Source organism: Meles meles, chromosome 1, assembly GCF_922984935.1.
Source record: "Meles meles chromosome 1, mMelMel3.1 paternal haplotype, whole genome shotgun sequence".
Lineage (NCBI taxonomy): Eukaryota > Metazoa > Chordata > Mammalia > Carnivora > Mustelidae > Meles > Meles meles.
This window is the reverse complement of record NC_060066.1, coordinates 144,034,801-144,061,578: the sequence shown is the minus strand read 5'-3', so window position 1 is coordinate 144,061,578 and position 26,778 is coordinate 144,034,801. Positions and strand designations below refer to the sequence as shown.

At 34.9% G+C, this 26,778-nt stretch overlaps 1 protein-coding gene across 1 annotated transcript in view; it reads right to left on the bottom strand.

Annotated features, from left to right (window-relative positions):
- COL24A1 (collagen type XXIV alpha 1 chain) overlaps positions 1-26,778 on the bottom strand; it is a 395,306-nt gene that overhangs the window by 313,275 nt on the left and 55,253 nt on the right. The window contains exons 7-9 of the mRNA XM_045980771.1: positions 18,233-18,286; positions 15,064-15,117; positions 1,893-1,937 (exon numbers count right to left, since the gene is read on the bottom strand). Coding sequence (XP_045836727.1) covers positions 1,893-1,937; positions 15,064-15,117; positions 18,233-18,286 — 153 coding nt within the window. The remainder of the gene's footprint in view (positions 1-1,892; positions 1,938-15,063; positions 15,118-18,232; positions 18,287-26,778) is intronic.

Here is a 26,778-nt window from a genome sequence, read left to right as displayed (position 1 = left end):
AATCTTGAGGAATTGTGCCTCAGGACTGAACAAAATGTACTGTCCCACATAACATGAATGAAAGAGAAAATTAACTTTATTTCATTTATATCTTTCCTCAGGGACATTCTATCACATTTCTTTCTGGAGCTCTCTTTAGAGAGAGCTCTCTAAAGCTCTCTTTAGGGCTTCCTGAGGCTCTTTGCTCAACCTCCAATAATGGTGCCTATCACCCTAGTTAGTTTCTTATCTCTTACCCTTTTCACTGCTTTATTTATACTGACCTAGTACACACTATATTGAAAACAAGAGATATGGCTTTATTTTTTTCCTATGACATATGATATATTATTTTCTGATGGGAGAGAGAAAGAATAACATGATTAAAAATTAAATAGTTCCCCCTCCTACACTCTTGGTGGGAATGCAAGCTGGTGCAACCACTCTGGAAAACAGCATGGATGTTCCTCAAAATGTTGAAAATAGAACTACCATATGACCCAGCAATTGCACTACTGGGTATTTACCCTAAAGATACAAACGTAGTGATCTGAAAGGGCACGTGCACCTGAATGTTTATAGCAGCAATGTCTACAATAGCCAAACTATGGAAAGAACCTAGATGTCCATCAAGAGATGAATGGATAAAGAAGATGTGGTATATATACACAATGGAATACTATGCAGCCATCAAAAGAAATGAAATCTTGCCATTGGCAACAACGTGGATGGAACTAGAGGATATCATGCTTAGTGAAATAAGTCAATCGGAGAAAGACAACTATCATATGATCTCCCTGGTATAAGGAAGTGGAGATGCAACATGGGGAGTTAGGGGGATAGGAGAAGAATAAATGAAACAAGATGGGATTGGGAGGGAGACAAACCATAAGTGACTCTTAATCTCACAAAACAAACTGAGGGTTGCTGGGGGGGGGGTTGGGAGAGAGGGAGTGGGGTTATGGACATTGGGAAGGGTATGTACTATGGTGAGTGCTGTGAAGTGTGTGAACCTGGCGATTCACAGACCTGTATCCCTGGGGATAAAAATACATTATATGTTTATAAAAAAGTAAGAAATAAAGAAAAAATTTAAAAAAATTAAATAGTTCCCAAACTATTCTGACTTTTAAATATGTGCGTATGTGTATAATGGACAATAACATATGTGCTATTCTAATTTGGATTTTTATTAAAATTTATTTACATTCCCTTATGCAAAGGTCAGGAAATTAACAGTTATGAGTAGTCTTTTGTAAATGGGCAAACTCCTGAAACTGTATAAAAAATCAAACGTGTGGGCACCTGAGTGACTTAGTTAAGTATCTGCCTGGTTAAGTGTCTGCCTTCTGCTCAGGTCATGATTCCAGGGTCCTGAGATAAAACCCAATATCGGGCTCCCTGCTTAGTGGGAAATCTACTTCTCCTTCTCCCTCTTCCTCTGCCCCTCCCTCCCACTCATGTGTGTGCATGCTCTCTCTCTCTCTCTCTCAAATAAATAAAATCTTTAAAAAAAAATCAACTGTGTGAAAGAAAAAATGAAGACAAAAAATAAAAATAAGTCAAATGTGTATGTGCGTGTGTGCATGCATGTGTGTGAAAATGTGTGTTTTCTGGGGAAAGAGTTCATAGCTTTTATAACATTCTTAAAGGGGCTTGTGAACCTCAAACGTTTAAGAACTGCTGTTCTGGAACATGTTAGGCAAATCGTTAAAGTCAGTCAGGGATCTGGGAAAAAAACAAAAACAAACCTATAACATGAGCAACTGAAAAAGTCTGTCCTGCACTAAACAGAGTGAAAATCATTGAGGAGAAGATCTTAATAAGTAGGGGAAAATAATCTCTCAGTGGAGTTCACCAATGTGTGTCTTTTTTATTGGAGAAGATACAAGTTTTATAAATGAAGTACTTACTGGTTCACCTTGGAGTCCGGGAAACCCTGGATAGCCTTTGAGTCCCTGTAAGGTTAAAGGTGAAGACATGCTATGAACCGTAAGCTCATATAAGCCTAAAACTAAACAAAGGTTCTAAGTGCTTTTTTATCCCAACTTTTGGTTTCCTCATCAATGGCTTTTTATAATTTATTTCTTATTTATTTTTTTATTATGAGTAATTGAATTATTTGTTACTATCAACAAAAACGGTAGCATAGTATTAGAGAATTAAAACAGCATCTTCTATATAAAGCTGATATCCAGCAATGGATCTATTAAATCTTACCAAAGCTTTTAAAAGCTGATTTTAGTTTATTATATATCTATTATTTATTTTTAGAGAAGCAGGTAAGGTAGGAGGGAGAGGAAGAGAGAGAATCTTAAGCAGTCTCCATGCCGGCATAGACCAGGCTCTATCAAGTCATCTTTACTTTATTAACGCTGAAGCAAAATGCCCTCGGAAGTAATCTATTGGTAATTACTGAAAAACTGGACCATAATCTGGCAGTTTCTCTAATCCAAATCATTGTTATCACACTCCATAAATGACCTAAGAAAAATCAAAGAGGCTGCTCATAGATCCTATGAAAAAAGGGGTTTTATAGAGCCAAAAAAATTAGTATCAAAAAAATTTTTCCATATACTAGAACTCAAATCAAATCTTTAATCTCCATTACTAATGCCCAAAGATATAATATAGATAATATCCTTTTTCTTCTAGAAAGGTCTTTGAGCAAGATGAAAGAAGCTGAACAAAAGAACAGGAGGAAAGAAATAAAGGAACACATAAGAGTTAAATTGGTATAGCTCTAATCAACAAGCAGTAAATCAACCTATGGTTTACTAGGTTTAGACATATTTTAAAAAAATAAAAGAAAAAGTTCCTTTTCTTAGGAACCTCTAACTTCTGGGTGCTTGTGTGGATTAGTCGGTTAAGCACCTAACTCTTGATTTTAGCTCAGGTCATGATCTCAGGGTCTTGAGATGGAGCCATGCATAGGCCTCTGCATTCAGCTGGGAGACTGCTTTTCTTCCTCTTCCCTCTCCCTCAAGCAAGAGTATGTGTATGTATGTGTGTGTGTGTGTGCTCTCTCTCTCTCAAATAAATAAATAAATCTAGAAAAAGAGTACCTCACAGGATTTTAAGAAAATTCCTACTAAAAAACTGAAATAATTTTGAACTCACAAATATTGAAAACTTGAAATTAATGTGCTGCAAACTGATGGTAAGTTTTTAGAATTACAGGATATAGAATAATGGAGTTAAAGAGTCATTCAGGATTAATCACTGAGGGCTTTATCAACTTGTATTTATGAATTAAAGAAGAAAGTAACGCTTTCGCTAGACAATGAGGAAATTATAAGAGGTGTCTGTTTGAAAAATAAGAAAGTGATTTAAGCAGCTTCTGAGATATTAAACTTAAAGCAACAATAAAATGCTGAAGTAAACAGATCTCTTGGGAACCAGAGAAAAGACAGGAAAAACTAAGAAAACAAGGTTAGAGACTAATTTTTTTGTTACCTCTCTATTGTATGTAAGCGTAGTAGTCACAATGTGGTTACAAAAGGAAAAAAACAAGAGGACAGAGGAAAAGGCCTGTCCTGTGGGAGCTTGGACCTTTTGTGTTTAGACTATTAGAAAGAGAACAGAGAAGTGGTCATGAGAAAGACAGAGGGGGAAAAATGAAGGGGGAAAGGAAGAAAGGAACTTCATTGAGCTACTATGTGCCAGATGATGTACCAGCCATTTCCAAATACTTCCATTGATTCAATGGCAATCCTACAAAGGAGTCATTTCCCCCATTTTTACAGATAAGAAAACAGTTATAAGAATTAAACAATTTGACCAAAGTGATACTGGTAGCAAGGTGGAATCATGTCAGTTTGACAGATTTATCAAGAACTGAATATTTTGCCCTTCTACTTATTCTAGATGCATGTAGTTTTCAAATATAGACTCATTCTCATGAATATACACAAACATTAATTACAGATCACCAAGACAAATCAATCAAAAGAATTATATATCTCATAAACATGGTGTTACCAAAATCACTCATTTACCAACAGCATCTAATAGACCCAATGTTTCGACTCAATTTTGCTCTGAGTTTATACTTTTTTTGAGATAGCTAAATATCACCTTAATTACAAAGCACGATACATATTGTTCTCAGTTGTTCGTGTTACATGAGATTCCACAAGTAAAAATATTATCAGAGCTAAGTTTCTTCACTTTTTATAATAGAACATAAGAAATGTCTTCAGGATTAAGGCAGTAGTGGTGGCTCCCTAGGGTGGTACAGCAGCTCTTGGAGGGTGGGGGCTACCAAGCTCCTGAGGAGTGTCAGGAAGATGAGGAACAAGGAGCCAGGGTAAGAGACACATAGGTATAAAAAGTTCTGTCATAATCCTATTTCCTTTTACTTTTTTTTTAAGTATGTGTTTATTTATTTATTTATTTTTGTTTATTTCTGTGAATACTTGAGTCTAACTACATGCTTCCCTTTCTTCAGCTACCAGCTGTTTTTCTCACCAGAGTTTCTTCCCTCCCCTAGCTCATGATGAAACAGAATGCAGTGGAGGTACAACTTCTTTAATGGCCGACTAGACATGTTAAACATGGTATCTTCTGTATGTACAATTTCCTTTGAAGGGTTTGTTCCATATCCAGAGACTCTAATAAGGGGGTAGCAATAGTCATGATCTTTTCTTCATGATCTCATTCCTACTCCATCTCAGCCACAGAACCCAACACTTGATCTAAAGGAGACCAATACAAAGTCTGACCAGTAGCCAATGAAGTCACTTGGAGTAAAGAGCTTTGCCTAAATGGGAACAAGTCAGGTGAGTCAAAGCCTTTTTAAAATTAGGTTTAACTATTTTTTAAGAAGGAAAGAAAGAAAAATTCAGGTACTTAGCTGGGGGGGGGGGGGGTGCTGAATTTCCTTTTATTGTTAGCATTCTGTGGTTACTTGGGTCTATAAGAAAGTCAGTACTTTTTTTTTTTCTTTAATTTAGCTTTCATTGAATGAAAAACAAAGGTATGTTCATGAGTCAATTTGGGCTTAGAGGCATAGGAAGAATTTAAATAAGATTGATAAATATATCAAAGAAAAAACAGATTCAGGCATATGATATAAAATAAAGATAGAGACTCTGAGATGTGTAGAATGGAAGAAAATGTGTCAGGTGGAAACTTTTATAGTACAGTGAAAGATAATTATAAATCAGATTTTAGTGGTAGAGTAAGAGATGGTATATAAACTCCTACAGAGTTTAAATTGAAGTTCTTTATTTTATTCAATGTGGTATCCTCAGTCTTTAGAACAGTTCCTGGCTCACAGAAAGTGCCCATTAATTAATTAATGATGAGACTTGGATTTATGAATGAACTGATGGAAAGACTTGAATGGATTTGAGTTACTTGAGTAGATAAGAGATTCTATTTCTTTTTTTTTCTTTTAAGATTTATTTATTTGTTTGAGACAGAGAAAGACAGAGATGCTGTGGGGATGGGCAGAGAATCTCAAGGAGACTGCCTGCTGAGCATGGATCCTGATGCAGAGCTCTATCTCATGACCCTGAGATCATGACCCAAGCCCAGATCAAGAGTTGGACACTCAACCGACTTAGCCACCAAGGCACTCCAAAAACAGATTCTAAGTATCTCATATTACATCTCAATTCTCTTAATGTTAAAATGAAAGGTAAATAAGTAGGACAAAGAATGTCTTTGCTACTGTTTAATGTGATATTATTATATCTTTAATATACTGGAATTATTACCGCTATCGTAGAAAGGCCTCCATTTATTTCCTGTATCTGTGACTATACTCCTTATTTATTTTCTACTTTAACACCAGTCTGTAAAGTTTTTGAAAGCAAAGGGAATAAGCTCCTGGGAAAAATGCCTACATTTAAATTTTGGCACAGCTACAGTCTAGGGACGTAACATTTTATTTTTAAAAATCAGTTTATAGTATAGTCCTTTGGAAATATTATTTGGGTCACTGTTTTCTATACTCTCATAGGCAGAATAACAAAAAAGTCCAGTATATAACAATATAAAATTTTTATCAGATGAATACGTTGAAAAAAACTGATGTGAACATATTCCTTAAGGTATGCCAATAAGAAAATTTACAAACTCTGTTTTCAAGCAGATTAAATAATAAATTCAGTAGACACAGTAGAATCAAAATCAGAAATATTAAGAGATGGGAAAGAAACAAATTTCAAGTTATTTATATACCTGAACTTGGCCCAAGTAATTAAAATTTTGGATACATAAATAAAATGTTTATCCATAAGGAAAATAGTGGTACCATTTATATACAGGCCATCCTCATTTGGCGCTGGTATTAGTGGACATAAAACTGATCATCCAAACTGAAACCATGCAAAGCAGAATTAACTTTGGGAAAAACTACAAATGTTCTGTAACTTAAAAATTTTTGTTGAAATGTTAAAAATTCTGCCAGTTACAATTGTGTAGGAAAATGAAAAAAAAAGTTAAATTAATATTTAGAGTACAGTGTAAGTTAAAACATTAAAAAAATTGAGAAAGTATCATTTCTTTTAAAAAATTATAAATAATAGTTTGAACAGCGGTGGACTTCTTGTATAAATTAACATACTGAGCAAGCATATTTTGTAAGCTTTGGCAAATTGTCAAACTCCTTTCCAAGTCTGGATAGACTTTGAACATTTTATCCTTTGTACTTTCAATGTCATGAAATAGTTCCAAAAGTTCTTCTACTGTGGAGCTTTTTTTGCTAATGTTACCTCTGGGACATCTGTCATATTCATCACAACACTTTCCTCATTTATGTCAAAAAGTTATCCTCCACTATGCTCCTCTGGCTACATCATGCAGAGTCTCTCAAATAACAGTCATGTTCCAGAATCAACTATTTGATCTATAATTTCATTTGTTCAACTCTAATTGAACAAGTCCTCTGTTATCAGTATTCCTTTATTTTGCTGTACTCTCATCTTTGATGGTCAACTACATCTTTTGATTATCTATTTGTGTAAAATATCACATAGGTTTCTCACTGAGAGGCAAGGAAGCAACACACTATACGCTTTGCTGTCAGTGCATCAACTAACAGATGTGCGTGAACAATCACCAACAGACTGAATGAAATGATGTGACCGGTGGTTGATCTTGATGTATATCTGTTATTTATGTAGTTTTTGCAGTTTATTTTGTTTTGTAGGCTGAGGAGACCATAGCAGATTTTGTACTTTATGCAATTAATCACAGTTAACAATTGTTGTAAGCGAAATTTGAAACACATTGCTGGGACACTGGTGTTACTTAATTAAACACGGTAACTGAAATCTGTATACATGGGAACCATGCAAAGTGAGGAATACCTGTATATATATATTTACTAGAAGGAAAAGACTTATATTTACTCAGATAAGGATTTTTTCCTATGTATGAGGAAGCTTCTCCTATGGTAAAAGACAGCTTCAGTATTGTTGCCCTACCATTCTATCTTGGTGCTCCTTCTATAGACTTCAGGTTTCAGAGAAGTAGAAGCATCCTTTTCTGGAAGCCACAAAAATGCCAAAGAAACTGGAGAGTAAATAATTTGCCTCTGGTACTACCCTTCTTAAAACCCTCCAGTAGCTCTCCATTACCTGATAATTTAATAGATATGAGTGATACATGATACTATCCTCTATAAGTTGGCCCCTGAATACTCCTCAAGACTTATCTCCTGATACCTCCTGCCTCACACTTGATAACCCAGTCACTAGGAACTGCTTCATGCCTGTGAGCCTTTCTTTAACACTGACACCTGTGTGTTAAACGGCATACACTGTCCTTAGTAGGACAGTAACATCAGGATAACTGCTGCTCATCTTCGAGATGCAGGTCAGATGTTGTCTCCTTCCCTGTTCCCTAAACTCTCCCACCTCCTGCCCTTGGAAGTTTAGGTAACCCTCAACTATGTCCTATAATAACCTTTTCATATCTTCACTTTTGCCCTTGCCATGACATAATTCACTTTTGTAATTTACTTTAGCGTGCTTTCTTTTTTAGACACTACACCGTCTAAAAACTGTTTACTCAAGTAAACTACTTGAAGATAACTATACCTTATTTACATAAGGTTTCTTTTTCTTTTTTTTTTTTTTATTAAGATTTTATTTATTTATTTGACAGACAGAGATCACAAGTAGGCAGAGAGGCAGGCAGAGAGATAGAGGAAGGGAAGCAGGCTCTCCACTGAGCAGAGAGCCCGATGCGGGGCTCGATCCCAGGACGCTGGGATCATGACCTGAGCCGAAGGCAGAGGCTTTAATCCACTGAGCCACCCAGGTGTCCCCTACATCAGGTTTCTTGAATGAATTACAAGGCAAAAAGATGTGACTAAAACAACTGTAGCACTCCAGAGTTAGTGACAGATTTTATCTCCAAAAGTAATCTGCTCTTTTGTTTGAGACCACTTCCCTGGAACTTTTGCTTCTGTCTAGTGTCAAAAAGCTAAGGAAAGGTGGGCTAACCTTGTATATAATCATGTGAAAGGCAACATCACTTAGAGATTAGTAAACAGATTAACTAGTTCTACTCAGCCTACTTAAAATGGGTGAAATCCTGAAAAGAGGACCCAGGGAAAGTAAGACAGGAAAGAAGGGGCATTGATTTGAAAAGCAAACACTAAGGAAGAAGATGACCACTAGGACTGGGTGAAAGGCCACAATCAATTAAACTGAGGAGCAGCAATGTTCAGACATGCCAGACACTAGGCTGAGATATCACAGTGAATAAAATACAGTCTTTGCACATAAGGATTAAGTCACTAAGTCAATCATATATTTCTATATACTTACACATATTTATATATATATTTTTTATAAAGATTTTATTTATTTATTTAACAGAGACAGATTACAAGTAGGCAGAGAGGCAGGCAGAGAGAGAGGAGGAAGCAGGCTCCCTGCTGAGCAGAGAGCCCGACGCGGGGCTCGATCCCAGGACCCTGAGATCATGACCTGAGCCGAAGGCAGAGGTTTTAACCCACTGAGCCACCCAGGCGCCCCAACACATATTTATATATTTTATCCATTGTTACTTCACTATTGAAATCACTATTAAATTTCATTTCTCTGTAATATAACAGTATTAGATTAGGTAATTCCAACTTTCCAATGAAACTTGTCAAACACTACAGGACTCAGAGCAACAATACCTTGAGGAATATAGACAAAGGCCTCTAACCATGTTTTGGCCAAAATAACCAGAGGAAACTATGGCAAAATTTAAAAACAGTGATAAGATGGCCATAAAAAGAGAAACCCTAAGCAAGAAATCAGAATGAGATGAAAATCAAGAACTATGAGAATGTAAGCTCTTTTTGGGGGGAAGGTAATACATTTCCTTAAGTCCTAAGAATAAGAAGTTTAAATTTTTTAAAAAACAAATAAATAGGAGGATCCCACGTAAATGGAGAACTTGAGGGGATTCAAATTATAGGATGAATACCACACAAACTTCTCTATTTTACCTGCCTCTCCTTCTTGGAACATACTTCCCTCATGCACGCAGCAGACTTATGCCAACTTTTGCCCCAAACTCCTCACAATACTGACCCACTAACCTCCTTTAATCAACACTCAGATTTTACTCTGGTCCCATCAACCCTAGGAACAGTCTTTCTCAATTATTTCTCATGGAGAAAAAGAGTATGATAAACTAATTCTCAAAATGGTGCTCCAGGGGTGCCTGGGTGGCTCAGTGGGTTAAGCCGCTGCTTTCGGCTGGGGTCATGATCTCAGGGTCCTGGGATCGAGTCCCGTGTCGGGCTCTCCGCTTGGTGGGGAGCCTGCTTCCCTCTCTCTCTCTCTCTGCCCACCTCTCTGTCTACTTGTGATCTCTCTCTGTCAAATAAATAAATAAAATCTTAAAAAAAAAAAAAAAAAAGGTGCTCCATGACAGATAACAGCTTTTTCTGAGGACACAGAATTTTTTTTCAGATGTCTGGAAACTGAAATACTTCTAGCCAAATGAATTTATCCTTAATGTTAAAGTGTCAATCATAAAAACTAGACAGAGGAAAATATCTTTGGACACAGGAAAGTTTTCAGAGTCCCACAAATTACACCACTCTGGCAACCACTGACTTGCCTGTTGGAGAGCTCAGTAGGGCACCCACTGTAGGTGCCTGGTACCAGTAGGCCTGGCTCTCCACGTCCCCTCTGCATCCCCCCATCAGGGGGAACGGGGATTACGGAGAAGATGGCCCCTATGCAGCAGCATTTGAATTAGGCTTTCAGTACTACACTTGAATTGGAAACCAAACCCAAATAAAGTGCAGTTTGCAGATTTTTACCAGGATAGTGGGCAAGTGAGAAAAGAATCTATAGAGATAACTCTATAGAATCAATAGAACTCTCCTTATTTCCCTCTCCAGGCACCCAATTTACACCAATCCTGACTTTTTATTGCTGTTCTCATGGACATTCAGTATTTTAGCTCCTTAGCACTGTCCTTGCTTTAAATAGATTATGAAAAGCTGTACAGTTTTTGAGTGACTAATAAATCCCAATGCATTCCCCTTGATACTTTCACTGCTCTTTTCCTTTCCAACTTCTTAAAGATCTTCACTGTGTACCTCATATGTCATGGAAATTTTTTTAAATAATTGAAGTAATTCCATTAAAACTAAGAATTCACACTGATTTGTAATTATTGCTAAAACCACAGTAGTTAGTATTTTTGATATTCAGAAAAATGCTGCCATACATTATTCATAAAAATCTGTATTAAAATGTGTGTGTTATATTTCACAATTGCTGTGAGTTGTATGTCTGTATGCTAAGATGTGCTTAACTGCTCCCATCTGGTTTATCCTCTTGATCATAGAAAAACTGCTCCAATTGAAATCATTGTTAATGCTCTTACAATTTTAAATAACAGACTTCCAATGTTAATATAGCAACTGATTGGCTATATTAAAAAACAATTTAAAACTCCATCTGGAGTCTAAGCTCAGAATTATGACTCCTGTCCTCCTTCCAGCACAGCATGCACTCTGGATCCAACTTATCTGCCTTTGGCACAAATTTAGACACTTAGTGGGAAGTAAAAACATACTTCAGTTCCTTGGAAAATAAGAGGACACGAAGGTGGCTAAACTGAGGCAATGTAACCAGTCAATCTGGGGAAACACAGTTCTTGTTAAGATGTTAATACTGGTTTAAAAAAAAAAAAAGTCGGGAGGTGAGAGATTTAAAAAAAAAAAAGGAAAAGAAAGAAGCAAAATAAACTCTCTGAAGAGTGAAAAAAAAAATTGCTACTGATTTATTCCCTTCATTATTTCTCTCAATATTACTTGTGCTTTCAGAATGTTTTCAACATCAACCTTCTGTTTATTTACCTCAAAAGTTTTCACGAGCTCTCACCGTGTTCCACACGACTTTTTTGCAGCCATTTTCAAGACTGCTTGAGTACAGCTTATATTAAAAGAATTTTAATATTCCAGAAAGTTCCAGCAAAAAGGAATAATGAAGTCATTATTATCTGTCATCCAAAACTATATCTGTTCCCTTGGCTCTCATGAAAAACAAGACTTTACTTCCTCTTGCATACATGTCTGGGACAGTGAGAAGTACTGAAATACACATCTAACAAATATTAACTTAACAAACTAATTAGTGGGTAGCAGTATTTGAAGTTAATAAGAGAAGTCATATGTCAAACAGGGCTGGATTTGAGTCCTAACTCAGCCAATTAATAATTCTGTGGCCTTGGGTAAGTGATTTATACTAAACATTCTGTTTATCTCAATAAGGTTGGTCTTTTTTTTTTTTTTTAAGATTTTATGTCTTTAGTTATTTGAGAGAGAGAGGGAGAACGTGGATGTGTGTGCACAAATGAGTCAGGGAAAGGGCAGAGGGAAAGAGAGAGAGACTCCAGTAGACTTCATGCTGAGCATGGAGCCTGAGCTAGGGCTCCATCTCATGACCCTGAGATCATGACCTGAGTCGATACCAAGAATCGAACCCTCAACCGACTGAGCCACCCAGGTGGCCCACAGTGAGTTGTTTTTAAGATGCAAAGAAACAAGGCTCGGGAGAACAACTGGAATATTGTACATAATAAAACAGCTACTATTGATATTAGTATCATAAATGTAAAATACTTCAGAAAATAGTTTAATAGATAAAAGGATGGAATAGACTCCATATTAATCAAAATCCAAGTACCTTATTTATCTCTCATAATATGTAAAGAATAGTTAAAAGCTCAGAGGATTCAGTAGCAGTAATTTTCTTCTCTAAATCCTGCCATAATTTTGAGTGACCATGAGCAATTCTCTTGACCTTCTGGGCTTATCTTAGATTTCTCACTTACAAAGTGAATAACTTGAGTTCTTGCCCTGACATTCAGAATTCACCTAGCTAACACTATGGATAGAAATGCAAGGATGAAAGAAACAGGAGCCCCAGGTTATAGCTAACATGAGCCATTATTCTAGGTTCTCCTAGCATGGATCCTGTTTGCAGAGAAGTAAACTAGAATGACTTAGGTAGTTCAGAACATGAGCCAAAATCGGTGAATTCCTTAAAACAAAGCTCATGATTTACCTGAACATTTTACCTAATAATTGGTCTTGCCCTTTCCCCTTCTGTAAAAACCACAGCAACAGCCTATCAAGCTCATACTTCTTCTGTGTATTCATTTTAAAACAAGCCATGCACACAGTGTGATAGAAATTCGTCCCAAGACTGCTATGTGGAGAAATAATTTGGTTTAGATTGACTCCTTATGTTCTTTCCCCAAGAATATTTATTTTTTTAAATCTGTATATGATTTCTATTAATAGCCACACTCTATTTAGAAAGAGGAAAAATCCTCAGAAAAACTACAAAATCATTTCAAATCTTTCAGCATGTTCCAAACTACTATCAAATCATAGTAAACCATGAACACTTCATTTCACAGAAAGTAATTTTGTTTCTAAATATTTTCAAATTAGGGCACCTGGGTGGCTCAGTCAGTTAAGCAGCTGCCTTCTGCTCAGGTCATGATCTTGGGGTCCTGGGATGGAGCCCCCACATTGGGCTTTCTGCTCAGTGGGGAGTCTGCTTCTCCCTCTCCTTCTGTGCTCTCTCTCTCACTCTCATTCTCATTCTCACTCTCTTACTCTTGTTCTATCTCAAGTAAATAAATAAAATCTTTACATAAATATTTTCAATTTTATCTCTAGAGAAAACTGAGCTACAGCTGCTATTTGATCACTAGTTCCTATACAATCAATTTTAACAACAACAACAAAAAGGCAGATTTTAAGTTTAAGAAATCATTAAGAGGAAAAGAAGTCTGTGAAAGATAATTTATAAACCGGTTTGTTTAAAATAATGCTGTTTTTCACTTTACTAGACTTACACAGACCAAAAAGCATATATTAGTCTTAAGATAATCTTCTTTAATGGTTAAAATTAGCCTTTTTCAGTTTATCTCTATGGACACTTCTTTATATATTTTTCTACACGATAACCATTCAACCTTTACTTAGAGTTCCTTTTTCTGGATTGCGAATTTCATGAACCACTGGCATCATTTAGCTTTGGAAAGTAATGATTAGTTTTTCTGTCATATGCAGTATCATTCTTCAGGATGAAATAACTGTATATTTAAAAGCAAATAAAATAGTTAAGATAATTTCCATGAGATTGTCTCTATTTGATGTTATTCATCCAAACAGTTTCTTTAGAGGTATACTTAGTGGTCAGGGGTATACTAAGTAGCATTAATCAAACAGATTCATGACTATCTATATCAAGACCACTTTTGTTAGAAATGATCACTCTCCAGTTTTCTGACTCCACAGGAGCAACCAACAACCTCAAAGAAGTGATCAGATTCTAAGCACTGTCTATGATGAAGATTAATCTGCAGAACATAAAAATAATGATAGTGGGAGAAAAAAGACAACATGAGATCAAAATCTTTCTCAACATTTTAACATTCAGCCCTTTAGCAGGTGTTACAAAGGAAAACAAACGAGGCCAGATTTCTAAAACCAGATAAAGAGCGGATGGCTAACAGTTATTAGGGCTTTGTTCAACACTTTTTGTCTGACACTCTTTGTCTGACACTGTATTGCATGGATTATCTTGTTTCTTGTTCCCAAAACCTCCCTATGAAATGGGTAGTATTATTTCCACGTTTTACAAATGAGGTGATTGAAGGGTAGAGAGGTTAAGCACCCTACCCAAATCAATGGGACCTAAAAAAAGGGCAGATGGGATTTGAACCAAGTAACCAGAGCCTAAATAACACTTCCAACCTAAATCTCCCAAGAAGAAAGGAATATGACACACTAAGACATCAACACAGCTCATTATTATTTGTATTTAGATAGCCATACCAAGTCAAATAATGCACTGCAATATTTTGGGGCCCTTAATACTTTGAAAGATATTTTTGATCTTCCTTTCCCCTGTAGAAAATCAACAACTCAGTATTTGGGAAAAACAAAACAAGCTCAATATATAGAGGAGAAATAGAAAATTGCGCAACATATTTTCTTCGAAATAATTCTAGCAATCGTGTTAATATTTCTTTTTACCTCAGAAAAAGCCTAGTCATATACATACCACTACTGTTTTTTACTAGTCATCCCCAATTCTCACTTCTTTCCTACCCTTCAGGCTGCACATTCTCGTGTATATCATGGCAGAGAGGATTATTTCCTAAGAAAATAAACTAAGGGTACATTTTAGGGTAAATTATAAAAGGGTATACCTATAACCAGGTATATCTCACTTAACATATAAAAGTTGGAGAGTGACTTCAGAGTTTCAGAAGTGGGTTCCTGCTCTAATATTAGAAAAGGAAGAAAAGAAAAGCTTCAACATTCTATCAGTGACTTTAACTTCTTTCCCCACATGAATTTTTGTCCCCAGCATTAACTGAAGGGTTTTGTTTTTCATAATACACTGCCTTTTGTGGGCTCCACTCTCATGGATTAGGACAGCATCTTAGTTTCTTTCACTGAGAAAAGTAATTTAAAACAATGACTTTGGGCACAACTTCAAAATGAGATTTTAAAGAGTTTAAGAGCTTCTAGACCCAGATGACATCCAATTATGTCAAAGTAAAGCTATGTGTTAGGGGTCTTACCTTATCACCTTGCATACCAGGGGGCCCCATTAATCCAGAAAGGCCTTGATTGCCCTAAGAACAAAACACAAACAGAAGTTTAATGCTATGAAAAGGAAGTGAAAATTAGAATTCCCTTGCTACAGGATTTCATCTTGGACGTCAAAACCTTACTGCACTCATTTCTGATCTTCGCAGTCCGCCTCAAGTTCCACCTCTTTTCTGAGTCCTTTTGAGACTTTTTCTGAGGCTCCTAGTATTTCTCTCTTCCTATGCTGAGTGCCACTGTACTTCCCCGCCTCCAGACTTCTGCTCCTTTTTCCCTGATGCTTTCTCTAGGAATGAGAAAAACTCCCCAAATTCCTATAGTTCCAAGGTTTACTGTGTTTAAAAAAAAAAGTTTACCTAAAAATCCTGCAAGCACCTCGTGCAGCAGCTGCTAGGGCGGCTGCCTCCTAGCAGGACTCCCACTAGGAACCAGAAAGCGGGTTGCGGGGAGCAAGGGCTGGGGCTCACGTGGCACACCAAAGAAAGGGACACGTCCGCTTCCGGGCTACACTGGTATTGGCTGCTTCACGTCTGGGGAGTAAATGCTGTGAAAATTTTGGGGGGAGGACATGTGTTTGGCTCCAGCAGATGGGACTTCACCTATTAGGGTGGTCCATCTTCCTGATCCTGCCGCTGTGATGAGGCCCTATGAGCCCATCTTAGGATAGGAGGGAGAAAGTGTACTCATGTGAGGGGGAAGGAGTGTCTGGCAGGTAGAAGTGACAGTGGGAAATACAGAGGAGGCTGTGTAAACTGACAAAGAGAAAACACCACAAAGGAATGGGAAGATAATCTTGAGGCACTTTGCTGCAAGTGGTTTTTCTTTACTTCCCTTCCTCTCCCTCTTTCTGCTGCAACAAATATATTGTGCATTGAAAAAAAATGTTGTGAAAGAAAAAAAGGTACTTAGGTAATAATTCTAAATAAACTCCTAAGTGACTTTGTGTTTAACGTTTACTGCACTATGTACTTTAATATGTCATCAAATTAAATAACCAGAACAGAAAAGAATGTTTCTGATGATAAACAATCTAATACCTTTCCATTTGTACTAACTTCATTTTAAAATACTTCTTGACATTTTACTAAGATGGCTTCCAATTGTGATGGGATGACCATTTTATACAGATTTTGTTTTGTTTTGTTTTGTTTTTGTTTTTGTTTTACATTCATTAGTCTGATGGGCGGAAAGAAAGCTGCACTGGGAAACAGGTTATTGGAGGCTTGTCTCCTTCCACTAGGTCTAAACATGGGTGGATCACTTAGATTTCCTTTTAAAGTTCCTCCACCAGGAAAATGAGAATAATATCTCACTTGACTTATAGGAAAGGAAAAAGGAAAAGCACCATTTAGTGGTTATTTTTGTGTACCACTGAGATCCCAAAATGGCTTAACACCTAAACATGCTCTATGAGAGACGTTCTTTAATACGTGTTCCATGCTGAAGGACTAGACCCTGCACTTCTTTTGTGTTATCATTGATAATATATTTATTGTAAAAATTGCTAAGTGATTAAAAATAAAACATAACTGTTTCCCAAACCACTCAACTCTCACCAATATGATGTTCATATTTTATTTGTATTCATAATGTATGTATATAACTGATACCTTGCCTCCTCAGTTTGAACCTAATCTTAAATGTAAATACAATGTCCAAGAAATGTTTTTAAATTTTACCATTCTAAAAATACATCTCTTAATTTTAAGAGTTGGATTTCACTTAAAGCTCAATGGCAATGTATTATTAAATCCTGTATCTTACTACCTTACTCCTATATAGTATTAACCATAATTAGTATATGACTAAAAAAAAGGGAAAAAAGACTGACATACTTCCAAGCCTCAATTCCAATACTGATCCATCCTATATTTCATACATATACTATACACATACCAAACCACCCTATATCTTGTACAGGAAAGTCACAAGTAAAGAGAAAACCAAGCATTTGATATAAATGTGAAGGCTTAATTTGGGGATTTAAAGAAGTCGCCAAAACAGAATGGGCTTTAATTTTTTAATTTTAAGTAAGAAATCAAATGTTCTATATTTAGATTTTTAAAAGATGGCATTTTGTTTCTCAGATTGCAGGATATTTTTCCCCACATTTACTAAGGGACCAATGAAAATAACTTTCTAATAAATTTCCATTCTCTTTCTAAATTATTTATATTCAGTGAACTCAGTTCCATCACAGGAATAAAATTCTCAAGATTCTAGATTAAAAATTTTTTGAGGATTTACTTTTTGGTGTAATACCTGTAAAGTTCATTAATACAAATTTTTTTTAAGTTTACCGGAGTTTCTGTAAGCCAATTAAAAGATCAGATTTCAACCCAGGAACCACCAAAATTACTCAGGGATTCTAAAAGTTTGTGAATGTATACCATACAAAGAAAAACATCCTATAATTGTATCACACTTGTCCAAATAGAGATTCCCAGATGTATTCCTAAAGACTCCAATTTTATTCAGACTCACTAGAAAACAGTATCCTCCTCTTAACAAAGATTTTGTTTTATTCAAAATGTTAGTTTCTTTTTACCTAAATGTGAATGTGTATGTTTTACAGCATTACAATGAAGTGAAATGCATACTAGACTAAAGTCAAACAAATATATCATTAACTTAACCACTTACTATCAATGAGTCATTTAAATTCTAAGAATTCTGTTTTCCTAACTGGAAAACAAGATAATAATAAGTGCTTCTCTCAATTACTCAGGACTTGAAAAGGATAACGTACATGGAACTAGTCTAAAAAAGGCACAAATAGCATTAGAATTTATGTATTACTTTGTGTATGCCTTTTAACAGCAAATTTTTGAGGTTAGGGTCACATACTGCTTTAATGTTTCACCCCACCCATCCCTAAAGGGCAGGAAGCACAATGGTAGGCCACAGTAGACACTCAATAAAATAATGTGAAGATTCTAATTAATATATTAAGCTGATGATATAATTTATTTTTCAAATATTTCTTCCTTCATTCAAGTTCTCTACCTTCTCTGATACCTTCTCTAGTTTTCTATCTCCTCCGTCTGATATCAAGTAAAATCTACATTTTAAAAAGGTAAAAATGAATTTTTAGTGCATGAAATATATCACCATGATGTTATTCCTTGGGCAACTAATTACCTTTTCTCCAGGTACAGCTTGACCAGGGGAAAATCCTGGATCTCCTTTGGGGCCCTAGGTAAAATAATTATAAAACACTTTGTGAAGCATAAATATACACAGTATAACACACTTCTTCAGTTGAATGCATTATAAAATGATATATATATTATATGGTATTAAAATTATTTTAAATCGAGATGGGCATGCATTATTTGCTTTTTTATTGTACATTTTTATTAGACTTATTTTTAAATCCTGAGAAGATTGTCAGACATGGATGATTTTAAAAATCCAATAGTTATGCTACCACTAAAACATCTTTCCTTAAGAGACCTATATAAAGGCTCCATTAACATCCACTTTTGTGACATATTCAGTTATAACTCCTACTTTAGCATTGGAAAACTAGTCACATTTAGTAAAAAAATCTGCTTATAATTCTAAAAATGTTATGATATCATTCCAAGTTTAAATATTTTCCAAAATCTTGTAACGTACATGCATTACTTTTGTAATAAAAAATAAATCAGAAGTACCTCTAATTGCCAAAATAGATATAAAAATAGATACTTTTCCTACTTTGGGAATCTTACATTTTACATTTCAAGAGAAATATGACATTAGGTTTCAACGAAATTTTTTTGCACAATATTAATCTTTCTTATTATGCTTACTGGCAAAGGATCTCTTTTTCTATTTCCCATCTCATAAAATTAAGAGACCACAATTGAGACTCTCTATAATTCTAATTATGATTTCATTACCATTCTCAACTAGTAATAATTTCCATTCCTAGAGAGTTCTAAATGCTATTTTCATTCTATGAGAAATAGTCGTGTGTTCTTCCACAAATCAGGGATGCTTTCAAATACCACTCAAACTAAAGAGAAGAAGGAAGACCAAAAGAAAAGTCCTTCCTGTTCTCCATTTTACTAGTCTTCCCATTTTACAAATTAGAAGTAAATCCTCACTGGCTAAACAGCCTATATTCCTGAATCAAAGAAAATTTTTAAGGAAAGGTTGTTTTCCAGGTTGACCTCTTCCTTTCCATAGCTATCACAACTTCTATCATTAAGGCTACAATTTTAGACCATTGACTACAAAATTATGGAACCAGAAAAAGAGCTTTAATGATATCTCAATATTTAAGAACTCAATCCATTCTCCAGGAAAAAAGGTAGTATAGTTAGAATTTATAAGAGATATTAGAGCTTATCTAGTAAAACACATTTTATAGATAGAGGAGCAATGAGGTTCAGAAATGTTAAATGACTTGATTAAAATTGCTTAGAAAAGTACTGGCAAACTGGTCCAAATTTTTTTTCTCATATCACAATGTCTATTAAATAAAAATCATACTTATTGGTTTTAATGTATTACAGTCTTTTATTATAAAACCTGGCCAACTGATTTGAGGTAATACATACAAAGAATTTTTAAAGAACTTAAGAAATGATAGCCCTTAAGAATTTTAAATATAATAAAGTTATTACATTTAAATTTTAAGTATAATAAATTTTTACTTATAAATATCACATTAAAAATTCTCATTTTAGGTTCTTTCCAAATTTCCTATTATCTGTCTACTTTCTCGTATCACCTAATTTAATATTTCATCCTCATTAAAAAAAACCCTTGAGAACATGGATAAAAGTAATCAGATGATCAAAAAAAATCATATTTAAAGAGAGCTTTTTCTTATTCATAAGCCTTATGTATCTGGGCAACATATTTAAAGAAATACATGCTAAGTCTCTTTTATTCCCACACAAATGTGCTTGAGTTTATTGATCAACTTGTTCTACAACCAATTCTAGTCTAGTCTTCATGACAGGAATGCTCTTAACTTGGCCAGTCATGGGGTGGGATCCTCCTTAGTATAAAATGCATGAGCAGAGATTATTGAACATGACAATTTTACCTAATGTCAAAGAAGTAGGGCATATTTCTCTGCATTAAAGAATACTCCAAAATTTCTTGCTTTCTCCCTCATTTTGTTTTAATTCTATGACTCCCAACACACTTTTAGTCATACTTGATTGGCTTTTCACATCCCCTTTCAAATCAAAACATAAATATAATTGACTTTGACTTTCAATACTGACTTCTACATGACTTTTATTAAAGGAGCTGTATATCTTTTTGAGTGTAAGAGGAAAAGGAAATTGCCTATTCTTTATTACTCAAAGAATTCTCAAAATCTCACCTATTCTATTATTCTGCTATATAGTCTAAAATCCTCATTATCGACACAGCTCTTTCCAGCTATTATTGGATCTCTGAGGGCCCTCTGCCTAGTGAGGAAAACTTCTTAAGTACTAGACCCATTAACATGTTATAACAGATTTATCAGATTAGAGACCATTCAATATAATGGAAAGAACACTGGGACTTAGAGTGAAAACACTGAACAAATCATTTAATCTCTCTGAATTCGAGATTCCTCCTCTATAAAATGGAAATAAGAGTAATAATATCTGTCGAGTTTAGCTTGTAAGATATAGGTAAAATTCTCTATAGAGTGTACATATGTAAGTATTAAAAATATCAAGACTAAAGACAATCATTAAAATCTATTTTACAATTATTGCCATCTTAAAAAGCACAGAATACAATCCTTGAATGAATCATTGATGAAACAGCAAAATTTAAATGAAAAGAATTTGGAATTAAAAATTTACATATGGATGAGCTAAATTTGGAGAGTCCCATAAAAGAAACACTAAGTGACATGATCTTGAGGTAACATTACTTGAATATTCCTCACTTTAACATTACTAATAACGATATGACCTCCATAATATTTGGAGTATAAAATTTGAAGCATTACGTTCTCTAAGCAGCACTTCCTATCTTTCTAGCTCACTCTCTAAGCACCCACAACAATTATTTGACCTACTGTAACTGCTAATATGTGATCCCACCATATTTTCAGTGTCTCATCCCCATGTGGCCTAACTTCCAATCCTTAAGTAGCCTAAATACCAAGGTCTGACATTATAATCACTTCCTTGCATACCTAAGTGGCACCACTTTTTCTTTCTCCCTCTGTCTTATGAGCTTATCTAGAAATTCTTAAATCTAAACTCACCACTTCTTCTGTCCCATCCCCTAGTAGCTAAATGTGACTAAGGGAAAACAATCATGCTGAAAAACCTCACTTTAAATTCATGACTTTTTACAGTAATTGTTTTTTTTTTTTGTTTTTGATGTGTCTAATAATTATCTTAGTCAATTCACTTTTCCGTTTTCATAGATAATTATTTCATCACTCTCACAATCCACTCTAAGTGGGTGATCTTGTTTTTAACATTTACAACCTGTTTTAACCAAATCCACTATCTACCTAAATCTCTTCCCAAAATACTCTGCCTTCATTACCAAACCCACTATTCTCTCTCATTTAAGACATAATTGATCCATTGTCTTCCCTACATTATTTTAATTTTTATTTCTTCCCAGGAGAATTGATATCACGAAGTAAACACACTGTAATTTCTCCAATCTTAAAAAACAACTTTCTTTGAGCTACATCTCCCTTCTCTGCTCCATTACACTATTTTGAGAGCAAAACTCCTGTACTAATGAGGAGACTTCTTCCATTCTCTCTTGGACTTAACCCATTCAGGCTATTGTCCTTACCCTACCTCATTGTCATTCGTTCTCAGTCTCCTTTGCTAGTTCCTCTTCTTTGTCCTATATTAGCATTAGTATTAGTATTGGGATACTCCAAGACTTGGTCCTTGGAAAATTCTCTATCTATATGTATCCACAGGTCAAGATACATAAAACAATTATTTGAATGCACAAGAGGACAATCAAAAAGCAGGACACACTGGAGGGGATTCAAGAAAAGAACCACACTTGGTACAGTACATATTTATACAACTTTTTTTTTCCTCTTCTTCTTCTTCTGGAGATTTTATTTATTTATTTATTTATTTGCGAGAGAGAGAGAGAGAGAGAGAGAGAGAGAGAGAATGAATGAGAACAAGTGAGCATGAGAAGGGGAAGATCAGATGGAGAAGGAGACCCCTTGCTGAGGAGGGAGTCTGATGCGGGACTTGATCCCAGGACTCCAGGATCCCAGACTCCAGGATCCCAGGACTCCAGGATCATGACCTGACCTGAAGGCAGAGAAACAGACAAATCCAAATAATAGTTGGCTGTTTTAACACACCTCTTTCAGTAATTAATGGAATAACTATATTAAAAAAAAAAAAACAGTAAGGATAGAGAAAATTTGACCATCAACAACCACCTTAATCTAATTGGTATTTATTGGACACTATAACCAAAAACTACAAAATACACAATATTTTAAACTTTGCAGCAAGGAAGAGAGTGGCATGATATATTCAAAGCGATGAAAAAAAATCTGCAGCCAAGAATATTCCATCCAGCACAGCTATCATTCAGAATAGAAGGAGATATGAAGAGCTTCGTAGATGAACAAGACCTAAAGGAGTTCATGACCACGAAACCAGCCCTACAAGAAACGTTGAAGGGGACTCTTTTGGTGGAAAGGAAAGACCATAAATAAGAGTATGAAAACAAGTATATCTGTAAAAATCAGTCAAGGGATTAAAAAAATAAAAATGTGATGTATGACACCATATATCTAAAATGTGGTGGGGAGAGGAGTAAAGAATGAGTTCAAACAAAAGTGACCATCAACTTAATATAGACTGCTATATGCATAAAATGTTATACAAAAACCTAATGATAACCACAAATCAAAAACCAGTAATAGATATGCAAAGAATAAGGTGAAAGGAAACCAAATATATCACAAAAGAAAATGAGCAAACCATGAAAGAGAGAGAGATAAGAAGGATCAAAGAAAAATCACAAGGACAACCACTAAAAAGGTAACAAAGCCTTTTTTGTATTTAGTATTTAGTATTAAATATTTATATTTAATTATTAAATTAAAAATTAAATACTAAATTAGTAAATTTAGTATTTGATACATTTGATACAAATTTATCAATAACTACGAGGAATGGACTAAATGCCCCAACCAAAAGACACAGAGTCACAAAGTGGATTAAAAAAAGACCCATGCATGTACTATCTACAGGAGACTCCTTCAGCCCTAAAGACACCAGAAAACTGAAAATGAGAGGATGACAGCTGATTTGTCATGCAAATGCATGTGATAAAAAGAAGCTGGAGTAGCACTACTTATATCAGACAAAACAAGACTTTAAAACAAAGATTGTAACAAGAGACAAAGGTCACTAATCACAAAGGAATAAATCCAACAAGAAGATATAACAATTGTAAATATTTATGCACCCAACATGGGAGCACCCAAATATATAAAACAGTTAACAATGACATGAAGAAACTAATCAATAGTAATACAATAATAGTAGGGCACTTTAACACTTACATCAATGGACAGATCATCCAAAGATAAAATCAACAAGGAAAGAGTAACTTTGAATGTCACACCAGATCACATGGATTAACAGATATATCCAGACTATTCCACCCTAAAACAGTAGAAAACACATTCTTTTCAAGTGCACATGGAACACTCTCCAGAATAGATCACATACTAGATCACAAAAGAAGTCTCAACAAATTCAGAAAGATCAGTCATACATGTTTTCTGACCACAATGTTATGAAAACCAGAAATCACTGTAAGAAAAAATATGGAAAGAGCACAAATACATGGAGATTAAATAACATGCTACTAAACAATTAATAGGTCAACCAAGAAATTAAAGGAAAAAATAAACATACATGGAAGTAAATGAAAATGAAAATATACAGGCCCAAAATATTTGAGATGTAGCAAAAGTGGTTCTAAGAGGGAAGTTTATAGCAATATACACCTACCTCAAGAAGCAGGGAAAATCTCAATTAACAAGCTAAACTTACACCTCATAGAGCTAGAAAAAAAAAAAAAATCCAAAACCAGCAAAAGAAGGAAATAAAAATTAGAGCAAATATAAATGACATAGAAACTAAAAAAAATAATATAACAGATCAATAAAACCAGGAGCTTGTTCTTTGAAACAATCAACAAAACTGATAAACCTCTAGCCAGACTCAAAGGAAGGAAGGAAGGAAGGATGGACTCAAAATCACAAATGAGAGAGAAATAACAGCCAACATCACAGAAATACAAACAATTGTTAAGAGAATATTATGAAAAATTATAGGTGGAAGATTGGACAACCTAGAAGAAATGGATAAGTTCCTGGGAACATATAACTGACCAAAACTTCCCAAAGCAGAAACAGAAAATTTGAACAGACCGATTACCAGTAATAAAATTGAATCAGTAATCAAAAAAAATCCCAACAAACAGAAGTCTAGAACAGATGGTTTCATAGGCAACTTCTACCAAACATTTAAAGAAGAATTAATACCTATTATTCTCGAACTATTCCAAAAAATAAAAGGGTAAGAGAAACTTCCAAATTCATTCTATGAGCCCAACATTGCTCTAATACCAAAACTAGGTAAAGATACCACCAAAAGAGAGAGGGAGAGAGAACTACATGCCAATATCTCTGATGAACATAGATGCAAAAATCCTCAACAAAATATTTGCAAATAAAATCCAACAATACATTTTAAAAATTACCACAACGAAGTGGGATTTATCCCCAAGATGCAAGGTAGTTTAATATTTGCAAACCAATCAACATGATGTATCACATTAATAAAAGAAAGAAGAGGGTATGATCATTTCAATAGATGAGAAAAAGCATTTGATAAAACATAACATCCTTTCATGATAAAAGCTCTCAACAAAGTAGGTTGTAAGGGAACATACCTTAACATAATAAAGGTATGTTTGAAAAACCCACAGCAAACATCATACTCAATGGGGAAAAACAGAGCTTTTCCCCTAAGATCAGGAACAATACAAGGATGTCCGCTCTCTTCACTTTTATTCAACATGGTATTGGAAGTCTTAGCCAGAGCAATCAAACAATAAAAATAAAGAAAAGATATCAATTGGTACGGAAGAAGTAAAACTTCCACTATTTACAGATGACCTGATGCTATGCATAGAAACTCTGAAGATTCCACCAAAAAACCACTAGAATCAACAGTTTAGTCAAGTTGCTGGATACAAAATTGATGCACAGAAGTATGTTGCATTTCTATACACTAATACTGAAGCAGCAGAAAGAGAAATTAAGGAATCAATCCGATTTATAATTGCAACAAAAATAATAAAATACTTAGGAATAAACGTAACCAATGAAGTGAAAGACCTATAATCTGAAAACTATAAAACACCAATGAAAGAATTTGAAGATGACACACAAACAAATGGAAAGACATTCCATGCTCATGGGTTGGAAGAACAAATATTGTTAAAAATGTCTATACTACCCAAAGCAATCTACAGATTTAATGCAATCACTATCAAAACACCAACAGTATTTTTCTCAAAACTAAAACGAACAATCCTAAAATTTGTATGGAAACACAAAAGACCCTGAATAACCAAAGCAATATTGAAAAAGAAAAACAAAGCTGGAGTTACCACAATTCCAGACCTCATGTTATATTACAAATCTGTAGTAATCAAAATAGTATGGTACTGACACAAAAATAGACAGATGGATCAATGGAACAGAATAGAAATTCCAGAAATAAACTCACAATTATATGGTCAAATGATCTTCAACAAATCAGGAAAGAATATCCAGTGGGAAAAATTCAGTTTCTTCATCAAATGGTGCTGGGAAAACTGGACAACTATGTGCAAAAGAATGAAACTAGACCACTTTCTTACACTATACACAAAAATAAATTCATAATGGATTAAAGAGCTAGATATGAGACCTGAACTGAGAAAAATCCTAGAAAAGGGCACATGCAATCATTTCTCTGACATCGACCATAGCAGTATTTTTCTAGATATGTTTCCCAAGGCAAGGGAAACAAAAGAAAAAAATACACTATTGAGGCTACATCAAAAGAAAAAGCTTCTGTACAGAAAAGGAAACAATTAGCAAAACTAACCAACAACATATTGAATGGGAGAAGATATTTATAAATGACATAACTGAAACAGGGTTAGTATCCAAAATATATAAAGAACTTAAAAACTCAACACTCAGAAACCAAATCATCCAATTAAAAAATGGGAGAAGACACAGACAGACATTTCTCCAAAGAAGACATACAGATGGCCGACAGACACATGAAAAGATGTTCATCATCACTGACAATCAGGAAAACGAAAATCAAAACTACAATTACCTCCTGCCTGTCAAAACAACTAAAATTGAAAACACAAGAAACTAAGTGTTAGTGAGGATGTGGAGAAAAAAGAACCCTCGTGCAAATTGGTGGGACTAGAAACTGGTTGGGAATGCAAACTGGTGCAGCCACTCTAGAAAACCATATGAAGGCTCATCAAAAAGTTAAAAATAGAACTACTCTATGATCCAGTAATTGCACTACAAGGTGTTTACACCCCAAAATACATAAACAGTAATTCAAAAAGATACATGCACCCTGGTGTTTACTGTAGCATTATTTACAAAAGTCAAATTGTGGAAGCAGCCCAGCGTCCACTGA